Source organism: Mandrillus leucophaeus, unplaced genomic scaffold, assembly GCF_000951045.1.
Source record: "Mandrillus leucophaeus isolate KB7577 unplaced genomic scaffold, Mleu.le_1.0 Scaffold314, whole genome shotgun sequence".
Classification (NCBI taxonomy): Eukaryota; Metazoa; Chordata; class Mammalia; order Primates; family Cercopithecidae; genus Mandrillus; species Mandrillus leucophaeus.
Genome location: NW_012103299.1, coordinates 2,687,677 through 2,708,653, shown reverse-complemented (window position 1 = coordinate 2,708,653; position 20,977 = coordinate 2,687,677). Strand labels below are relative to the sequence as shown.

Genomic DNA, 20,977 nt, shown 5'->3' with positions numbered 1-20,977 from the left:
GGCAAGAGGCCAGAAGCGTGGGGTTGAGGACGTGGGGGCACCCATTGGAGCCACACTCAGATTCAGGGTGGGCCCAGCCTTCCTCCTCCCCTTTCCGTCCATGGGAAACTCATGGGCTTCAGATCCAGAGATGGGTTCAGATCGTGGCTCTGTCAGTTTCTGTTCAATTTGGGCCAGTCTCATGGCCTCTCTGTGTCTTCCTTTGTCACCTGGAACACAGGGATAGTAATAGTTTCAGCTGCTCAGGTTGTGTGAGGAGTGGACATGGGCCTGGCATGGGCGCAGGTGCCCAGCCAGTAGGAGCCAACGTGAGCTTCACTCTCAATGACAGTAATCCAGAGAGTGCCCCTTGGGCCAGCGTCCAGGAAGAGTTAGGGGAGCTGCATTTTCAGGTGGAGAGAGTGGATTTTCTCTCCACAGTGGAGACTGCATTTTCGCTGGAGAGGAGTGAAGGTCTCCAGTTTGAATCCAGAGTCTGGAGAAGATCTGAAAGCCTTGGCTGGCCCGATGCTGCTGCTGCTGCTGGAGGCGGCAGGTGGTGTGGAATGTGGCTGAAAGTCTGGGGGTTGCCCCTCCTGGGACCAGGGAAACCTTCCCTTTCTGGGCAGGTTGCCTGGAGACAGGAGCATGGGTTACATGAAGCCTCAAGGATCAGAGGATGGGGACCTGGGCGGGAGAGGCTGTGGGGCCCCCTCCCCCTCTCTTGAATGGGAGCAGAAGGCTTAAGGGCTCCAGCTTTTTTGTGGACATTATTCCAACCTCCTTGCCCCCAAACTGTGGCCTGTGGCCTGAACCAGTTGTCATCCTGGAAAAGTAGAAAGGAGGTGGGTGAGGAAGAGGAGGGAGAACAGTGGCAGGTGAGGGCAAAGCAGGAGAGAGCCTGGGCTGGATTTGAATCTTGGTTTCTCACCAATTCTGTGACATAAAACAAGTGTTGTAACCTCTCTGAGCCTCAGTTTCCCTCTCTGTAAAATGGGGATATAATCGCACCAGGTTGGGCGCAGTGGCTCACGCCTGTAATCCCAGCACTTTGGGAGGCTGAGGCGGGTAGATCATGAGGTCAGGAGTTCAAGACCAGCCTGGCCAAGATGGTGAAACTCCGTCTCTACTAAAAACTACAAAAATTCACCAGGTGTGGTGGCAGGCGCCTGTAATCCCAGCTACTCCAGAGACTGAGGCGGGAGACTCGCTTGAACCTGGGTGGCAGAGATTGCAGTGAGCCGAGGTCACGCCATTGCACTCCAGCCTGGGCAACAGAGTAAGACTGTGTCTCAAAAAAAAATCGTAGCAAGTCATAGGGTTGTTCTGGGCATTACATACGAAGATGTCCCTCAAGAGATTCTTAGCACAGAGGAAGTGCTCAACACACAGTGGCTGTTTAAGAAACAAAACAAAACTAAAGGAAAAAGAGTCATGATTGTTACTAATAAAATCTCTTTCTGAGATACGTATTGTAAACAGTTCCCATTTTGCTGATGGGAAAACTGAGAGCTAAAGAAGTCAAATAAGTTGGTTGACTGGGGGTGAAGCCAGGTGACAGCTAAGGTCAGTCAGTGCTGGTTGCCGTGTTAGTGTTGCCTGTGTGGTGTGTGTACATAGGTGATGTGTGATGTGATGCACATGTGTGGGAGGTGGAAAGGGGGGCCAGGAAGAAAGAGGAAAATCCCAAACATGCTTTTCAGCCATGAATGGGCTGGAGAGGCTGAGGTCTCCAGGCCAGAGGGAGTGATGGAGGCTGTTGGATGTCCTGGTGTGAGATGGTAGCTTGGTTGATCCCTGAAGCTGGCACTAGGCTGGGGGCTCACCTCAACCTCTTTTCACCCCGTGGAAGGTTCTTACCAAGGTGCCTAAGAGGGGAGGCTTGCAAGGTAGATGGGACTTGATTGTAAGGATGACACTTGGCTGTTGTCCCGGGTAATAGGGAGCCTGGGCAGGGACATGGCATCACATTTCGGGTTAAGAGCTGCACCGGGAGAGGATGGAACCAAAGGCAGAAGGTGGGTAGGTTCTGTGCCACTGAGCCCCATGATTGTCCCCAGGGCTGGGGGACCTTGGCAGGCTTGGGGGAGGGATTTGAGCCTCTTGGGGCCTCCTTGCCTCTGTGCGGTTGCTGCATTGGAAGAGTGAAGATTTCTACCAGAACGGAAGCCCTCGAGGCAGGGGAAGCAGGGGCTGGGGACAACTGGAATCTTAGGCTGAAGAGGACCCTAGGCCCAAAAGATAATCCATGTGCATGGCGTGGCAGGCAAGGTAGAATGACAAAAGGCACCTTGTCTCCGTCGAAGACTTGCTTTATGCACCAACGCTTCTGTCCTTTTGAGAGTTGCAGCAGGCTGGGCATGGTGGCTCACACCTGTAATCCCAGCACTTTGGGAGGCCGAGGCGGGCAGATCACCTGAGGTCAGGAGTTCAAGACCAGCCTGGCCAATATGGTGAAACCCCATCTCTACCAAAAATACAAAAATTAGCTGGTGTGGTGGTGGGCACCTGTAATCCCAGCTACTCAGGGAGGCTGAGGCACGAGAATCGCTTGAACCTGGAAGGTGGAGGTTGCAGTGAGCCAAGATTGTGCCACTGCATTCCAGTCTGGGTGACAGAGTGAGACTCAGTCTCAAAAAAGAAAAAAAGAGTTTCAACAATTTGATTTTGTTCAAACCGCAGCTTTTCAACACCCCTGATCATTGTGTGCCTGGAGGGGTGTTAGCCAGGCCGACAGCAACATTGACTGTACTGGGAAGACCTTGAAGATAGGTCCCCCTTGCAGGGCACCGAGCCAAGTGATCTGCCACCCGGCTGGTAGCACAGGAGAAGTGAATGTTCCCAAGGCAGCCCCACTATGCATGTACTCTGGCAGCAGACCTTGAAATGGGCTTTAACCGGTGCTCACTTCCACAGGTCATTGAGGTGCCATGTCTAGGGGTCATTTTCTTCTTATTATTATTTTTTAAATTTTATTTATTTATTTCAGACAGATTCTCACTCTGTCACTCAGGCTGGAGTGCAGTGGTGCGATCTCTGCTCGCGGCAACCTCTGCCTCCCGGGTTCAAGTGATTCTCCGGCCTCAGTCTCTTGGGTAGCTGGGATTACAGGCATGCACCACCACACCTGGCTAATTTTTGTATTTTCAGTAGAGACAGGGTTTCAGTATGTTAAGATGGTGTTGAACTCCTCAAGCTGGTCTTAAACTCCTGGCCTCAAGCGATCCGCCCACCTCAGCCTCCCAAAGTGCAGAGCCACCGTGACTGGCCTAGGGGTCTTCTTAGCAGCGTGTCTGGAACAGAGGAATGCTGAACAGTCAGTTGCCTTAATACATCCCTCTGTGGGGCACTCTGGCTGGTGAGTGGGAGGGCTGATGTTGGCCTCCAGGTTTCCCTGGCTTTTGGCCTCAGCCTTTTGGCATGCGTTTGCTGGTTGCCTTCTGAGGGCAGAACTGAGATTCAGGGATGAACCAGTCACACTGGACTTGGGACAATAAGCCATTGCAGTAGAGTGTTTGGGGGCCCTCACCCAGCCTGGGAGGTGGGCCTAGGAAAGGCTTTGGGGTGGGGGGTGTCACACCCTCCAGAGGTCTTGCCTGGGAAGCCCGGGGTGCCTCCTGCCTTTCCAGGAGAACGGACCTTGTTTCCAAACCAGAGGCCACCCCCCGCCGCCTCCCTGGGAGTTGATCTGGCCACAGAGTGGGGCTTCAATGGTGAGAGCTGGGCAAGATGGATTGTTCCCTCCCGCATCCTGGGGAAGTGCCACCCGATAGCCCCTGCTGACCCTGGGTCACCCATGCTGCCTCTGTCCAGTGGGCCAGGGAGAAAATCATTAATGGGAGGCCGGCTTCTGGGGCAGGGCAGCTCCCCTCGGGGACCCGGGGGAAGGAGATTGGTTTGACCTCTGGTCGATAAGGTCTCCTGTGAGCAGGAGGAGAGTTGGAGGACAGGGAGGGGACGCCAGAGGCCTGCCCTTGGGGGAGGGGACAGGGCTAGCCACCTCCGGAAGTCATTCCAGGAAGGTCAAAGGCCACGGGTGGGGCGTCTTCCGGACAAATGTCCACCAGGTGTGGGCCTCAGGGGCACTGGAGTTCTTCTGTCCCTGAGCAGCAGGATGTGGAAGGAGGCGGGCCCCAGGTATCAGACCCGGGCTGCCAGTGGTGGAGTGGTGATGTGTGTGGCCACTGAGGGGAGGGGGAAGTGAAGAGGGGGCACACTTGGTGGGCCAGCAGGCCAGGCCCTACCTCACTGGACTGTGTGGTTTGGAGCAATGGACTTAACTTTTCTGGGCCATAGTGTCTGCATCCGTTCAGTGCGGGTGAAAAGCGTTCTCATGGTGCATGGTTGTCAGGACTATGAAAAGCAATAGCATCTTCCCACATGCTAATCTGGTTTGCAGGGCTTCACCTAGAGCCCCGTGAAAAACTCCCTTGTGTTCTCCCACTAGTTACCCCTAGTGAGCCAGGCACGGCTCTGAACGCTTAATATATGGCTTTATATATTTAATCTTTACAGCCACTCACGAGGAGGGTGCTGTTATCATCACCCTATTTTATAGGCGAGGAAACAGGCACTAGAGTTTAATAACTTGCATAAGGTTCTTTAGCTGGAGAGTGGCACACCTTGGGTTTTGAACCCAGGACCAGCTCCTGATGGCACTGGTGGGGCAGGCAGGGCCCTGCAAGGCAGTGGCCTGGGGCTGCCTGCAGGGGTGGGGCACACGAAACACAGTCTTTGGGGTCACAAGGCCTGGGGTTAATTCTGCGTTACTGCTCAGTTTCCTCATCCGTAATGTGGGATGATGCTTCCGCCCTGAGGACAATCGTGAAGGTTCAACAATGTGGTCCTGCTGACATACCTGCGGGCCCAGTCCAGGATCAGGAGATACATGCAGGTCTGCTTGGGGACAGAGATCCTACTGTAGCAAATGAAGGAAACACAGGCCTGCCCTTGGGAGCTCACAGCTGAGAGGCGAGACAGATGTTTTGGCAGCCAGGGTCCTAAGAGCTCTGCCATGGGCTGAGTGGGGCTGTGCCAGCGTGGGAATGGGGGTCCCTTGTGCCTAGCATCGTGATAGACTTTGTGGGCATGCAGGGGACAAACCTAGAATGGTGTCTGGGCTTCAGGAATGGCTCAGCCTTATGGCTGACATGGGATAGGACATGCATACAACCAGCAGGGTACAGGGGACCCTGCCCCAATGCTAAATGGCACAACAGGACTCCAGGCCTTTTCAACATTTGTTCATGCATCCATTCGAGAAGGGTTTGAGTTTCTACCGTGTTAGGTGCTGCGGATATAGTGGCAAATGAGAGACACTGCTCCAGCTTTCTCTTTTTCTCTCTCTCTCTCTCGTTTTTTTTTTTTTGATGGTGCTACCAGTCTACTGGGGCCAAAAGACAGAACCCAGATAAGTGCTGGAAAGAAGCACAAAGCATGGTGGGGGGAGGGAGAGTGTCAGAGCTGGAGGTGGCTTCAGAAAGGGGTCCAGGAAGGCCTGCATGAGGAGGTGACATTTGAGCAGAGACCCGAGTGAGCTCAAGGGGTTAGAATGTAAGGATCTGAGAAAGAGCATCAAAGCAGAGGGAAGAACAAGTACAAAGGCCCTGGGGCAGGAGTGTGCTTTGATTTTGGAATGCCCAGAGTCACGCCAAGGTGGCCAGTGGCCAGCGTGGCTGGTGGGGAGGGAGTGGTGGGAGAGGAAGGTGGAAAAGCATTCAGGGGCTCGCCTTGCAGGGCCTTGAGGCCTTGGAGGAGTCCTTCACCGCAGTGTGATGGGAAGCCCCGGAGAGTACGAAGAGGGGATTGGGTTTGGTAAAGAGAGACTACCAGAAGGCGAGAGTGGAAGCAGAAGGCCAGTGAGGAGGCAGGTGCACGTCGTCCCAATGAGAGGGGAAGGAAGATGAGCGCGGTGTGTGTTGGTGTAACCAGAGAAGGCTTCCTGAAGGATGTGGACAGGCACAAGCTAAGCCTCAAGGGAGCTGGAATTTTGGTGGCAGACGCAAAACAAAGGCTTCACCAGAGGAGTTAAGGATGTGGGCAAATGGTGTGGGAGCGAGCATGAGGACCCTTAGGGTGTGGGGAGGAGACCCCAGCATCAGCTGCAGTCACAGAGGACTTGGCCTGTTGGTTCCCCGGATGAGGCTCTCCAGGCCTTCCTCTTTCCCCATGGATGCAGCGTTCCGTCCCCTCTCGTTCCTCACCCATCTCCATATGGATTTGAGTACTTTTCTTCCCATTTGCTCACTTAGTCCTCACAGCTACCCCGGGATGGAATCAGGATAGGGGCTCTGCCCCACCACTTTACCGAGAATTGTTCTTGCTTTAACTGGGGGCTGTGGTGGAAAGAGAAGCTTTGTTGTCACATAGACCTAGGCCTGATTCTTAGCTTTGCCACTTTCTGGCTGGACCACCTTGGGCAACTTGCCTCACCTCTCAGAGCCCCTATTGCCTTGTCTTTGAATGGGGGTAGTGAGGGGGTGGTTATCAGTGTGTGCCACGGCCTGGCTCAGGGCCGGTGTAGACATGCCCTTGGTCTTTGTGGTGGGCGTGGCTGGCTCCTGCATGCAGTGGGTCTGGGACATCTGGGGTGGCTCATTATGTCCCTTTCCCTGCCCAGGTGCTGGTTGCCGAGGAGAACGTGGACTTCCGCATCCACGTGGAGAACCAGACGCGGGCTCGGGACGATGTGAGCCGTAAGCAGCTGCGGCTGTACCAGCTCTACAGCCGGACCAGTGGGAAACACATCCAGGTCCTGGGCCGCAGGATCAGTGCCCGCGGCGAGGATGGGGACAAGTATGGTATGTGCCAACCCTCTTCTCCTACCCCGTATACATGTCCTTCCTGGCCTCAGAGACCTCAAGTTCAAATGCCAGCTCTGCTGGTCCTGGCTGTGTGATCTTGGACCTGGCACTGATCCTTTCTGGGTCTGTTTCCTGATCTGTAAAATGGAAAATGGGAATGCAATAGTGAATCCCTGAGAGCATTGTCAGGCGTACTTACTGAAGATGTGAATGAGAAGTTCTTTGGCTGGTAAATACCCCCTAAGTGGCATTTGCTGTGGTATCAGTGGCTTGCCTGGGATGGCCTAAAGCAGGTGGCTGCTCCCATGCCACCACTCACCAGCCCCAGGTTCGGCCACTTCAAGGGGCAGGAGCCTCTAGGTGATGCTTTGTGGAAGCTGCTGGTGGTGGAAATTAGCCTAGTGTGTGTGTTATGTGCACGTGTGCATATGGGCGCTTTGAGCTTGAACCTGTGCACCTGTGATACGTGGCATGCGTAACACCTTGGGCCATGGTCCTGTTGACCTGCCCTTGACCCTGGAACTGCCCAACCCTCCTGGAGTACTTGGGAGCTCTTCCCACTCCTCTGCCTGTGCTGCCTCTGCAATGGCTGGGAGGAGTGAGACGTCTCAAGGCCCTGGTCCACAAAGGTGCTCAGCAGTGAGCGAAACAGGCAGCGCTCCGCCTTCCCAGAGCTTGGAGGGCATCTGGCCTAGACAGACACTGAGCAAATACCACACAGATTATTTATTTAAAATTGCCAGGCAGGAAAAGCGGAGACTGCTGCGAGGCCTCCTGGTCCTTGCCACTCACTGGGAAAGCACCTGCCCCCACCCATTCCTGCCTTCTCAGGCCCAGGTTCTGGGGATCTGGGGCTGTGGTCCTATGTGTGGGGACAAACCTGCCAGCCTGAGTGTTTTGGGGGTGATGCTCCGCCTGCCTGCCAGCCCTGCCCGTTGCAGTCAGGACATGACAACAAGACAAATAATTTCTTGGACCTTTTATCTTGGACACCATTTATTTTCCCTCAGCCCCAGGGCAGGACTGACCTCATAGTAGGGCCCAAGTGTGGCAGCTGCACCGTCACTGGGGGCTGGGCCAGGCCAGGCCAGGCTGGGTAGGGCTGGGCCACACTGGGCTTGTGCACCTCCGGACCAGCTGCCTCCCTTCTCCCCGACATCACTCTTCACCGCTTCTGCTCCCTTTCCACTCTCTTTCCCCTTCTTCCTTTCCCGGCTCTTCCCCGTTCCCTGTTTTGTTTCTGTCCACCTCTCTGTCCCCCTCCCCACCAGCTCTGCCTCCCTTCTTCGGACCACAGCTTCCCTCCTCCCCACCTCTCCCAGGCCCTCTGCTGGCCGCCTCTATGGGGCCTCCCATCCCTCGTGCCCCCCTCCACAGACGCCTGGCTGTGCTGGGCTGACCCAGGTGGTGGTTTTCCCTGGGATCTGCTGTCCAGTTGCTGCCAGAAGGGGCAGCTGGCTGGCCGTGGCGGGAGGAGGTGCCCTTCTGGGGAGTCCCCGGAGCTCTCATTGGCCCCTCCAGGCTGGGAGAGTACAGGGGGGTCAGACTCTGGTCTGAACCATCTGTCCACACCCTGAGACAGGAGGCGGGAGCTCGAGAGGGAGGGGAGCCCGGAAATGGCCGGCCCCTCACCCCAGAAGCAACTCGCCCTCTCATTCCTTCTGCCTGAACTGGGAACTCAGGGAATCTTTCCTGCTGTGTGACTTCAGACAAGCCCTTTGCCTTCTCTGGGCCTTGGTTTCTCTTCTGCACGATGCAATGGTTGGGCTAAAGCAGTGCTTCTTCTTCTTCTCTCTTTTTTTTTTTTTGAGACAGACTCTTGCTGTGTTGCCCAGGCTGGAGAGTGTAGTGGCATGATCTCAGCGCACTGCAACTTCTGCCTCCCGGGTTCAAGCGATTCTCCTGCCTCAGCCTCCCGAGAAGCTGGGACTACAGGCATCCGCCACCACGCCCAGCTAATTTTTGTAGTTTTAATAGAGACGGGGTTTCGCCGTGTTGGCCAGGGTGGTCTCGAACTCTTGACCTCAGGTGACCCACCCGCCTTGACCTCCCAAAGTGCTGGGATTACAGGCATGATCCGCCGCGCCCCGCCATGCTTCTTAAGTGTAACATGCGTGTGACCACAGAGGGATCCTGTCCAAATGCCCGTGTTGGTTCAGTGGGGCTCGGGGGCGGGGCCCGAGTTGCTGCATCTGACAAGCGCCTGGGTGGGGCCAGTGGGCGGCACTTCCAGGACCTAGGGACTAGGCCTTCTTGGCTTCTCTGCCAGCACCACACTTTCTAAGATTTTATGATCCTCTCTCAAGGAATATGTTTCTGTACTCCTCCCACCCGCCGACACCCAGGGCAGTGCAGGGCCTTGCTGCTGCTGCTCCATTTAAATGCCACATTAGAGACACAGATGAGGCCAAGGGACCCCAGCTGTGAGCCCGGGGAGAGGAAGTGAGACAATGGAGCCAACTGAGGCTTCCAATCTAGATCATCAATACAAATATTATTGGGAGGGTGATTTATGTGGCCAAGCCGGGGCAGGAGCGGGGGGCTGCCCTGCATTAGGGGCCCGCCTTCTCTCAGGGGAGGGCGGCCAGGGCGCCCAGGACAGTTCTGTTCAGGAACCTGCTCCCACTTAGAATGATGCAGTCTGACATGTACCACACACTTTGTCAGAATCGTGTGATTTGATAACATGCAGTCTCAGAGTCTCAGCAAACACCACGGATACATCCCTGTAAACACCTGGAATCTGGAATCACAGGGACACTCAGAAACTCAGATTTGCCTCTGTAAAGGCCAGAATCCGGAGGTGCCGGCTCTGTGGGTGGGCACGAGGGTCTGGGTGCCCTGCTCAGGGGCTCTTGGCCTGCTGCACAGCGGTGGGTGGTCCTTCAGTGAAATCTGCTTAGACGTCAGTGGGGCCTCCGCACCTTGGTATTCTGCAAGAGGGTCTTCCTGTGGCCCCCTAAAGCTTTCCCAGCACCGAAAAGCTTGAGGGGCTCAGAGAGTGGGCCGCTCCAGGAATAAGGACTTTCTCAGCCTTGCTTTGGGTTCTGGAGGGAGAGCGCAGCTGGCCAGAGGGCTGGAGACTTAGGTAGTTGAATATCTGGCAGGTGGGAGGTTGTGGGGGAGGGACACCCTGCCCACCTGGGATAATATCAGCCTCCCCTCTTCTTGCCCTTGGTGCTGGACACTGTGTCCTGCAGGCAGTTGCCAGTCAAAGAGCACCACTGGAATGAGAAGCAGGACACTGAGTTCCAGCCGCAGCTCTGCCGCTGAGCATCCTGCAGAGCTGGGGAAGAGCCTCCATGTCTGGGCTCAGTTTCTTTATCTGCCAAGTGGGGAGGAGAACGCCCCCTCCACCTGCCCTCAAGGTGGATGTTCCTAAGCCTGGGATGTGACCAGAGGGGGAGGCACCAATTCCTCAGAAGGAGGGGCCAGCTGAGCCCACACGCAGGGAGACTCCAGCATCGGGGAGTTTCTGGGGCAACTCTGCTTTTAAAGTTTATGAAACCTTATGATTGGATATTCCTGCCTGATTTTATTTGAAAAAAGATTTCTCGGAGAAAAAAAATGATTGAAAAAACCCATTTTGCCGTCGGCCAGCCTCCAGACTGACGTCACCCAGAATAACCCCGGGCAGGCCAGCACAGGGGCCCTGCTAGCCAGGGACATGGTATTTGGAGGACTGAGCTTGTCAACTCGGGAATCCAATGGGATTTGAATCTTGGCTCCACCACTTTCGAGTGGGAGACCGTGGATCTGAGTTAGCCTTTCTGATCCTGTTTCCTCTTCTACAAACAGGGAAATTGAAATGGGAGAATCTTTTGCCCAAAGATTATGTGATCATTAAACCAGTATTAATAATCACCACCTGACCTCCTTACTGTGGGTGTGTGGGGCGGTGGTGCTGTCGTGGGCTCGGGTGAGGAGCTGCCATCAGGTACTGGCTCCAGAGGCTTCCAGAAAGGACCTGAGGAAAGAAGAAGCGGTGCTCCTGTTTGCTCTCAGTGGGACCCTGGCAGGTTAGATGCAGGTAGAGGAGGCGTCCTCCAGTGATTCCCAGCAGCAAGGTCTGCCCCGATGAGGGAGGAGGGCCTTTGGCTCCCCTGATTGGGTGTGTCTCCCCTCACTCACTTCAACATAAATTACCAAGCACAAACACCAGGGGAGGGGGCTGCTGTGGTGAGTGACATGCCTTGTCCCAGTCATCAAGGAGCCTTTAGTCTAGGGCCCCCTGTTCCTTACTAGAGGCTGGCTTTGAGTAGGAAGAACCTAGGCTATGAACTTTCCACGTGACTGTGAGCCCACCCGTTCTCTCCCTCAGCCTCAGTTTCCCCACCTGTAATGTGGGTGGAGTAAAGAGTATGCAGCTGGTACTCTGCAGCTTCCTCCAGCTCAGGCATGGGGTGAGTCTGTGATTCCAGCTTCGCAGGGAGTCAGCGGCCCCAGTGCAGATGCTTCCCTGAGCCCCCGGGCTGGGTGCAGAGCCCTGGAGCCCCTGTGCTCGCCCTTGTCCCAACAAGGGTCCTGCTGTGGTGGAACCATCTGTTGACATGGCTGGTGCCCTGTGAGAATGTGAGCTCCTTGGAGGGAGTGACCTTGTCTTGCTCTTTGCCATGTCGCCATGTCCAGCACAAGGCCTGGCAGAGAGCAGGGCCCCTTTAAAGGCAGCCAGAAGGATGCATGAAATATGTACGGGCAATTCAAAGTGGAACCGGGGGCTGCCCTCAGTGGCTCACACAGGGAGGAAGGTGGGGGCTTCAGGGCTATTGCTGAGTTGGTGGTGAAGCTGGGAGGAGGTCCTCTCCTCCCTATTTCCCTCGTTCGGTAGTTGCCAGAGGTCCTTTGGACTGGTTGGGTGGCTGACGTAGCAGGGACCCCTAGTCTCAGAGTTGAGCCCCCATGGTCCATTTTCCACGCACATCCCAAAATGTGAGCGAGTTCCTCCACAGCGCAGAGGTGCTCGTCTCACTTAGATTAACACTCATGTCCTTGAGTCAGCTTGCAGGCCTGGTGTGCCTGGCTCCTGATTCTGTGGCAGCCTCAGGCTCTGCCTCAGCTCCTTGCTCACGTGGCCGCAGCCACAGCAGCCTTCCGGGCATCCTGTAAACGCCCTAGCGCTGTCCATCTGAGGGCCTCTGTATTTGCTGTCCTGAGAATGCTCTTCTCCCAGATATCCCCCTGGCCTGCTCCCTCACCCACTCAGGCTTCTGTACTATTGTCCCCTTATCAGAGAGTCCCCAGCTCTGTCCCCACTTCCTAGCACTTGTCACTATCTGACCTTCTGTTATATATTTAGTTACCCACTATCTGTCTCCCGTGTTTAGAGTGTAAACTCCTGGAGGGTGGAGGTTTTGTCTGTCTTCTTCACTTCTGCATCCCCAGTACACAGGGCCAACCACGAAGACGCTCTCAGTGTATGCTTGAGCAAGTGAATGTACGGTTGACGTCTGTGTGTGTCGGGGTGCGTGGCAGATATCATTTCCCCTGGCGCATTGGGGCAAAGGGGCTTCTTTCTGTTTGGCACAGATCTCAGTGCACAGTAGGTACTTGGCAAATCGGTGCTCCCTCCTTCCTTTCCCACCACCCTTCCTTTCTATCCAGCCAACCTTGCACTGTGCAATGGGGATAGGGCGATCATCAGACCCAGCTTTCTTCAGGAGCTCTCCCAGCTGGGAATGGAACTTCCTATCTCCACCTAAACCCCTGCCCCTCTGAGCTCATGTCCCACAACTTCTATCCCCAGGGAGGACCATCCACACCTCACCAACCCCCTGACTGACATGGCGGCACTAGAGCTACAGCTAAGGTTAAATAGAGCTCCCGATGAACCCTACTGATTTTTCCCCCTGACTTTCTGGTGTGTCCATATGGAGAAAGGGAACTGTGGGCACCTTTGAGAAAAGACCATATACAGCAGTCTGTGTGTGTGTGCATGGGTGTGTGTGTTACAGTGGACGGGGAAGCGACTCCAGCAAGGATACCTTCTCCTCCAACTCCGCCTCTCTCTCCTTCTCTCAAGACCTGGTCTGCCTTCAGTGGGGAAGGAGGGAGGGCTGACTCGGGGTGACCCCTCAGTGCTGTCTGTAGTGAGGATGGTTCTTCACTGGGGGAAGACGCCTGGAGAGCAGCCAGCAGCTGTGTCAGCACTGGGATCTTTGCAGTTGGTCAGCTACTGTCCAGCCCTCGCAGGGCCCCGGACCGGGGGCCCAGCCCCTCACTGGCTCCCAGCTCCCCTGCTGCTCTGGCGGGTCTCGGGGACTTTACCCCAGGCTTGGGGAAAACAAACTCACCCTCCAGCTTTGTTCCTTGGGTTCCGCCTCTTTGGGTCTTGTCCCCTGTGTCTGTGGGATTCAGCTCTGTCTCTGTGCTGTGTCTCTCTCCAGGCCTCTGGCTGCCTCTCTGAGTCTTTCCCTGCTGTTTCCCACCCTTCAAACCCAAAGTCTTCACAGCAAGGCCCGGATCACCCTCTGGGAAACCGGGCTGGGGAAGCACACTGGGATTAGTCAAGCAATCAATCAATCAGTCAATGCCACTTCCCCTTTCTGTCATCACCAGCCTGCGTAATGTCTGTTCCCACTGCCTGCGTCCCTCGGTCGGAATCTCCATCTGTCTCAAACTGGCTCTGGCCTTGCTCTGCCTGCGTTCAAATCCTGGTCCTCTGCATAACTCACTTAGTTTCTTCATCTGTAAAATGGAGTAATGGTTCCTATCTCATAGGGCTGTTGTGACGATCAAATGAGATATTCCACATTCACACTCTTTTTTTTTTTTTTTTTTTTAAGATGTAGTCTTGCCCTATAGCCCAGGCTGGAGTGCAGTGGTGCAATCTCGGCTCACTGCAACCTCCGCCTCCCAGGTTCAGGTGATTCTCCTGCCTTAGCCGCCTGAGTAGCTGGGATTACAGGCACGCGCCACCACGCCCAGCTAATTTTTGTATTTTTATTAGAGACAGGGTTTCACCACGTTGGTCAGGCTGGTCTCAAACTCCTGACCTCAGGTGATCTGCCTGCCTTGGCCTCCCAAAGTGCTGGGGTTTCAGGCTTGAGCCACCGCCCCACATTCACACTTAACATTGCCTGACACATGGTAGATGCTCAGATAACTAGTCACTGTTACCATCATTCTTTAGTCATTTTTGCTGCAGGCATTCAAGTGGGAAGAGACAACGTAAGTTTTTTGTAGAAAGTTTTCTCTCCAGCTCCCTTCCTGCGCTCTTTCCCCTTTGCTGCTCTCCTCTCTGGATGCTGGAGAAGGGAGCAGAGCCTTTGAGCCCTTTTTCTTTACACCACTCTCCTTGGCCCCAGCCCTGGGTGACCTCTGGGCTCCTGCTCTGTGCGGAGCCCTGGGGAGACAGGCTCTGTGGGCCCTCCTTCTCGGGCAGCTGTGGCCCGGGGCTTCCCTTTTTGTATTCCTCTTGTTTCATGCAGCCTGTTCTCCTCTTGATCAGCTCTGAAACCTGCCTTGCCTCTCTCTGGCTGTGGTCGCAGCCCAGCCCTGGGTGGTCCTGAGGGCTTCCCCCTCTCCCGATATCAAAGGTATCTTTCTCAGGGTGACCCTAGGGGCTCCCTCCTTCCTCAAAGTCATTTGGAAGTGGAGCTGAGGGAAGGTGGACATCCCCGTCCACTAACTGCTGCCCAAAGAAAGTGGGGCCAAAGAGAAGATCCTCCTGCCTCCTTCACTGTTCACTCACTCGCTCCTCAGGAAAGGGGCTGGGGCCTCTGAGAAGTGAGGGCTGGGGTAGACAGGCAAAGCCCGAGACTTCTGGGTCGGACTGCCTGGGCTGGGATCTCAGCTCTATCACTGTGTGACTGTGGGACTTGGTTTTCTCACCTGTAAATTGGGGATAATAACAATAGTTCAAATGTCCTAGGATGGTGGTAAGAATTAAATGAGATAATGCATGTAAGGTAGTTAGGACAATGCCCAGCGCATCATAAACTCTAAAGAAATGTCAGTTACTGATACTTTCCAGTGGGGCAGAACTGAAAGAGGCCTCAGAGGTTACCTAGATCTGCCCCAGAGAGGGAAAAGGTTTTCTGCTGTGTCACTGAGGCTGGTGATGGGTGGGTGGGAACCCATGGTTCCTGCAAGTGGCACCGAGAGTCACACCAGGAAGGTGCACAGTGGTGAAGCGCATTGACTGTGAAATCAGACACTGGACTCAGACCTTACCCTGCTCTTCCCAGCCATGTGAGTCAGGCAAGCCACTTCACCTCCCTGAATTTCGTTTTCATTAGCCAGTGAATGGTGTTAGTCATCTCCACACCACAAGGCTGTTGATGAGCTTATTAAAACTGGCTTGCCGGTCGGTCACTCTGAGCCAGGCATGGGATAGGCACTGGAAGTCAGAGTGGTGATAAGACACACAGGTTCTTGTCCTCGTGGAGCTTACTTTCTGCTGGGTGGAGACCGACAATAAAAATAAGAGTTTCGGAGAAGAGCTCTCAGGAAAATGGAGCAGGGGGATGGGGTAGGGCTGGGCTGGGGAGGGTGGTGCCAGCATTAGACATCATGGTCTGGGAAGGCCTCTCTGAGGGGCAATATTTGTGCCACAACCTAGGAGATGAGGAGCCACTCTGGAAGCTCTGGGCAAAGCAGCCTCCAGGCAGAGGAACGGCATGTGCAGGGGCCCTGTGGCAGGAGCATGCTTGGTGTGCTAGAGGGGAGCAACAAGGCAGGGAGGCGGGGCTGGCCCACAGGGGCCAGGCTGTGTGCCCTTTGTGGGTCCCAGTGAAGAGTTTACATGTTCTTCTATGTGGCTTGGGGATCCCTAGGAGGTCTTTAGCAGAGAAGGGACAAAATTAAATTGATATATTTTTTATTTTATTTTTTGAGGTGGAGTCTCACTCTGTCGCCCAGGCTGGAGTGCAATGGCATGATCTCTGCTCCCTGCAACCTCTGCCTCCTGGGTTCAAGTGATTCTCCTGCCTCAGCCTCCTGAGTAGCTGGGACTACAGGTGTGCACCACCAAGACCGGCTAATTTTTGTATTTTTTTTTCAGTAGAGATGGGGTTTCATCATGTTGGCCAGGCTGGGTTTGAACTTCTGACCTCAGGTGATCCACCCGCCTCGGCCTCCCAAAGTGCTAGGATTACAGGCATGAGCCACAGCGCCTCGCAAATTTATATTTTGAAAGGATTCCTCTGGCTGTGGTGTGGAGGAGAGGTGGATGGGGGTGAGAATGGCAAGGGGAGGGGGCTGTTGAATTGTGCAGGCTGCAGGGGACAGTGGCCCGGCCAGGGCCATGAGGAAGTCTGATGAGCAGGGTGAGATAATGTCATCAGCTCCTCTGCCTGGCCTGGTGCAGGCCCCTCGAATGGAGCTGTGCCTGAGCCCGGATGAGGTTTACAGCTCTTGAGAGCAGCATCCTGGGGGCTTGGGTCATGGGAGTGGGTGCGTGATGCTGAGGACCTGGCCTGGGTGGTGTCTCTCTCTTCTCCTTCTCCTGTCTCTCTCTCTGTCTCGTTTCCTCTCTCCCTCTCTCTCTCTCTCTGAGAACTGCTGCTGCTATTACTCCCCAAAGACTTTACATAATTCTGGCCCGGCTCCCTCCTCATGATGTCATGTGCTGAGTGGAGTCTAGGTCACTCCATCGCATGCTGCGGTCGGGGAGAGAACAGACTTCTGGCTCCCCTGGCATGACGGCCAGGCGCAGACCCTCCCCATGCTGGGGTGGGATGGTGAGGCTCGCGGTGGGGTGGAGGTGCAACCTCTGCCCCAGGCCCTTTGGACAGCTCAGGCAAAGGCCAAGACCAGGGCTTCCTTCCTTTGGTGGTGCTGGCTGGTGAGGAGTGGGGGTTGTGCTGGGAGGCCTGTCCCTCCAGAGCTGGGGCCTCTCCCCTGGAGCCCAGGCCCCAGTAGAAAGAGGCAGGCAGTCCTGAGGTCAGCCCCTGTTACCGGGCTGATGCTCTGAATCTAAGTTTCCTACACTGTAGAATGGGGACAAAGACACCCAATCTCATAGGGTTGGATGGTTCAGTGCGCTCTAAGGGGAGCATAGCAGGAACTGTTGCGAGGACAGAGGCCCAGGCATGTGCTGGGTAGGGCCGAGAGGGAGTCTCCCTCTTGGGCCTACTTGGGGTTATCTGGGCCCCAGCTCAGTGGCTTTACCTACTTCCTGCATCTCCCATCCCTGTCCCTCTGCTAGACCCCACTTCCTAATCTTACCAAGGAGAAGGAGAATAGGGTCGAGCCCCTCCCCCTTGCACAGGTAGGGAAACTGAGGCTCAGAGTGGGGTATGACTTGCTCAAGGTCACACAGCCTAGGATGGCAATGCCAGAAGGAAACTAGACTCGGTGAGCCCCAGCCCCAGGCATTTTCTGATGCATTTTACAGTGTGGGACACCTGCAGCCCTGAAGGATGCTGGGAAGGTCAGGTCATAACTCAAGACCTGGGGAAGGAAGCTCTGCTGCTCCTCCACCCTTGCAGACACCTCCGATTTCCTTCCACTATATTTTCGTTTTTCTTTTCTTTTGGGAAAACAGTTTGGTTTTGCAGTTTGTAGGAAAATTAACATTTATTGAGTTTTCTCTCCCTGACCTCTGAGAACAGAGTGCTAAGCTCTTCACAGTGTCATTTTGTATAATCCTCACAATAACTATGGAAGATTATACCCCCATTTTACAGGAGAAGAAACTGAGGCCCAGGGTCATACGGTTGGGGCCATGGATTCATATCCAGATTTGTGCACCCTAAAGCTCTCACCTTTCCCCCTCATCAGAAGCGCCTGAAATTGATGCCCCGATAACTCCTCACCCGCTGTGGGGCCTGAGCTTTGCGAAGAGATGGAGAAAGCAAGTTTCAGAGCTGCAGTGATGTTTGGCCCTGGGGAGGGAGTTCACAGACGAAATGACAGGGAGTTTGACTTAAGGGGAACAGGGAGGATGAGGGGCTTGTACCCACCGCCATCTCAGTGTTGGTAAATATCCCTGACTCAGTGTTGACTAGGGCTAGGGGGAGGTGGAGGGAAGAATGTGCCTCCCCTTGTTTCTAGAGTTACTAAATTCTTGTTAGATCTTTAAATTTTATGTAAATTCTTCTTTTTTTCCCTCTTGGAAAGGTGGGTATCGTATTTTAATTAGTAGTGGTGTCAAAGGAGGGCTAGATTAATTATTGGAAATCTCAAGTTCCAGATGGTTTTAATTTTCACAGCAGGGCACCAGGGTCTATATTTGTAATTTTTTTTATTGAAATCATACCTAGTGTATTTTAGGGGCACTGAGGTATACTCTTTGTGGCTCCAAGGATACTGTACTCAGGAATTTGGGGCTATGATTTTTGTTATGGAGAAGCAAATCCCTTGTCACTGAAATTAAACTTTTGTGGGTGAGGGAGGGGCAGGGGCTAGGAAGCAAGGGGTCAGGAGAAAGAGTGCATGAATTGGGAGGGGGGCGGTCACAGGCAAAGAAAGCAGGTGGTACTGGGGAGTCAGGCACAGGGGTTTAAGATCAGAGAGGAGAGAGAGCTAAGAGAGGGCGCGTGGCCTACCCAAAGTCACACAGCAGCCTACTGGGGAGAAAAATGTGGACTGGCAGAGGGAGAGGAAAATTCGATTTGGATACAGCACACCTAATCAAGGGACAGTCACTCTTTGCCTGCTTGATGTCCTTGTTCAGGCAGGGCTTTGGGGGATCAGCTCTGGACCCCTCATCCTGAGGGAGGCTCTGTGGAGCATGGATGATGTAGCATGGGGTCTCCCACCCTGGGGGGATCGCAGGGGGAATTGGGTCCTGATTGGAATTTCTGGGCTCCTGGGAGTTAATTACCCTTCAGCTTTGGTGGCCTCCATGGAAGGCAGTGGAATATCCTGCATACCCTTTCTCAGGGAGCTCGCATCTCACTCCCTGTGCCCTTCCTGCTATGAATAGCCAGGGTAAAGGTGCCAGGGGGCACTAGCAGGGGCTCCAGATGTTTGCTTTGCAGGAGGGGGCCATAGACCTAACTTTTGGAGGAAATAGCTTGACGTCCTGAAAGGCAGGGGAGGTGTGCGTGCACGTGCCTGCATCTGTGTCTATCTGTCCCCTTGGTCCCCTTAGCTACTTCTCTGTGGTTATTTGTATGGCATCTGTCCTGATTTGGGGAATGGGGTTATTTTTATGATTGTCTGTCTTGCTTTGGGTTTGGGGGATGGAGTTATTTGCACTGCCGCCTGTCCTGCTTGGGATAATGGCCTTTTCGTATGGCTGTCTGTCCTGCTTTGGGAAATGGGTTTTTTGCACGGCTCTTTGTCCTGTTTGGTGCAGTAGAGTTGAGGGGCTAGGGAAGGTGGGTGACGATGGGGAGAAGGGCACACTGGTGTTTAGCCACAAGGGCAGAACTCCCTTCTGGCTGGAGCCATCTGGATCCCAAGCGGAGCCAAGAGAGGCTGGAGGGAAGGGAACAGGTGATCTGCAGCTTCCATCTCCCCGCCTGAGGGGCAGGGACTGCTACTTCTCTGACTTCTCTGTGGTTATTTAGGCATCTGTCCTGTGGGACTTGTTAGGCCTCCCCATGCCTGATTTTGGGGGAGTGAGGGACCAAAGATAGGATCAGGGACCATGTCACTGAGCCTTTAGACCAAGCCATTGCCCCTGGTAATAAAATGTGTCTTGTTCTCCTTCTGCCTTTCGAAGCCCAGCTCCTAGTGGAGACAGACACCTTCGGTAGTCAAGTCCGGATCAAGGGCAAGGAGACGGAATTCTACCTGTGCATGAACCGCAAAGGCAAGCTGGTGGGGAAGGTGAGTGATGGTTTGGGATTCCTGGGAACGTGGGCTTCCCCTCTGGCAGCTCTGGGAGCTGGAACAATGTGTCCATGGCACTGTCAGCCCCAAGTGGAAAACAGGCCGTGTGTGTGCGTGTGTGTGTGTGTGTGTGTGAGTGTGTGTGTGTGAGAGAGAGAGAGAGACTGTAATCTCTTTCTTTCACCCCACCCCATCCCCCACTTCTCTTCCCCGGGCACTTGAGCTCACCAGGCTGAGGTATCCATGGCTATGACTTACGGTGCACACAGGGCCCTGGTTTCTGCTGCTGGGTGTGGAGCTCTGGCTTGCTTGGTAGTGGGAGGATCCTTGCGGGGCTCTGGGGCACCCCAGCTACCTGTCCCTGACTCTGGGAGCAAGGAACCAGCAGGCCAAGGGCTGTGACTGCAGCGATCGTTTTAACAATCGCCAGGGGCTTACAGCGCCGTCCTGCAGCAGTGGCCTCTGGAACCTGGCCGCCTTGTCAGCGCTGGGCCTCATGGTTCTAGCATTTCAGGAAGATTTTATTACTTTGAAACTGGCAAGAGAGCTGCATGTAACAAATTAGGGCGGAGGCAGGGGAGGGTGCAGGTCAGGGGGACCCTCAGGTTGGGGAGACCCACGTGTGTGGGGATCTGAGTCTCCAATGATGCTGCTTCTCAGCACCCCTGTTCATTTCCTGGATGCGCTTCTTTGCAGAAGTCACGAACTGGCTTCCTCTGGGTGTTCAAATGGAAGGTGTTATCCACAGGAGCTCTGTGGTAGGGTCAGGTTTTCTGTCCTCTTCTCTCTGGAGGGAGACTCCCATATCCAGCTTGGGTAACCAGGATTGAGGGGGTTCTGCCTGGATAGGTGGAGTAGGGTGGAGGGTAGGCCTGGATTCCAAGGGGGATGGGCTTGTGCTTGGGGGCAATGCCCTGGCTGATTATTTGCGGTTCATTACATCTTGTTGGGGATGGGGGAGATGACTTCAGTCTTGCTGAAGCTATGTTTTTAATTTTTTGAATTCTCCAAGTCTTATCCCTCCCCCCTCCCCCATACCCAAGAGGCTGGGGAGGATGTAACAGGCCAGGAATCTCAGTCAGGGCATTGTCGCATTATTTTGTTAATAATTACAGTCATAATAGCCTCCGCTAATTGAGCACCGACTTTCTGCCTGGCACTGAACTGAAACGCTCCCGGTGAATCCCAGGAGGCTGCCACCGCTACCATCCCCATTCCACAGATGAGGAAGCCGAGGCTCGGCCACGCCCGGGCACTTGTCCCAGGTCCCACACTAGAGCTCGACGGGATTCAAAGCCTGGTTTGGAAGGAAAAGATTCCAGCCGCACTGCCCACACCAACTGAGGCTTCTGAAACAGCAAAATAATAGTAATCCGCAGAGCGCGGCTCCGGGATGCCGAGGAGTGGTTTTAATTAGTGATTCACTTTCTGCCGTTGCAAGGCCGGCCGGCCGGCGAGGGGGGTCGGGGCCG

The 20,977-nt window shown here is 54.6% G+C and overlaps 1 protein-coding gene across 1 annotated transcript in view; it reads left to right on the top strand.

Annotated features, from left to right (window-relative positions):
• Positions 1-275: 275 nt before the first annotated feature.
• FGF18 (fibroblast growth factor 18) overlaps positions 276-20,977 on the top strand; it is a 27,552-nt gene continuing 6,850 nt past the window's right edge. The window contains exons 1-3 of the mRNA XM_011987727.1: positions 276-538; positions 6,550-6,779; positions 19,396-19,502. Of these exons, the coding sequence (XP_011843117.1) occupies positions 276-538; positions 6,550-6,779; positions 19,396-19,502 (600 nt within the window). The remainder of the gene's footprint in view (positions 539-6,549; positions 6,780-19,395; positions 19,503-20,977) is intronic.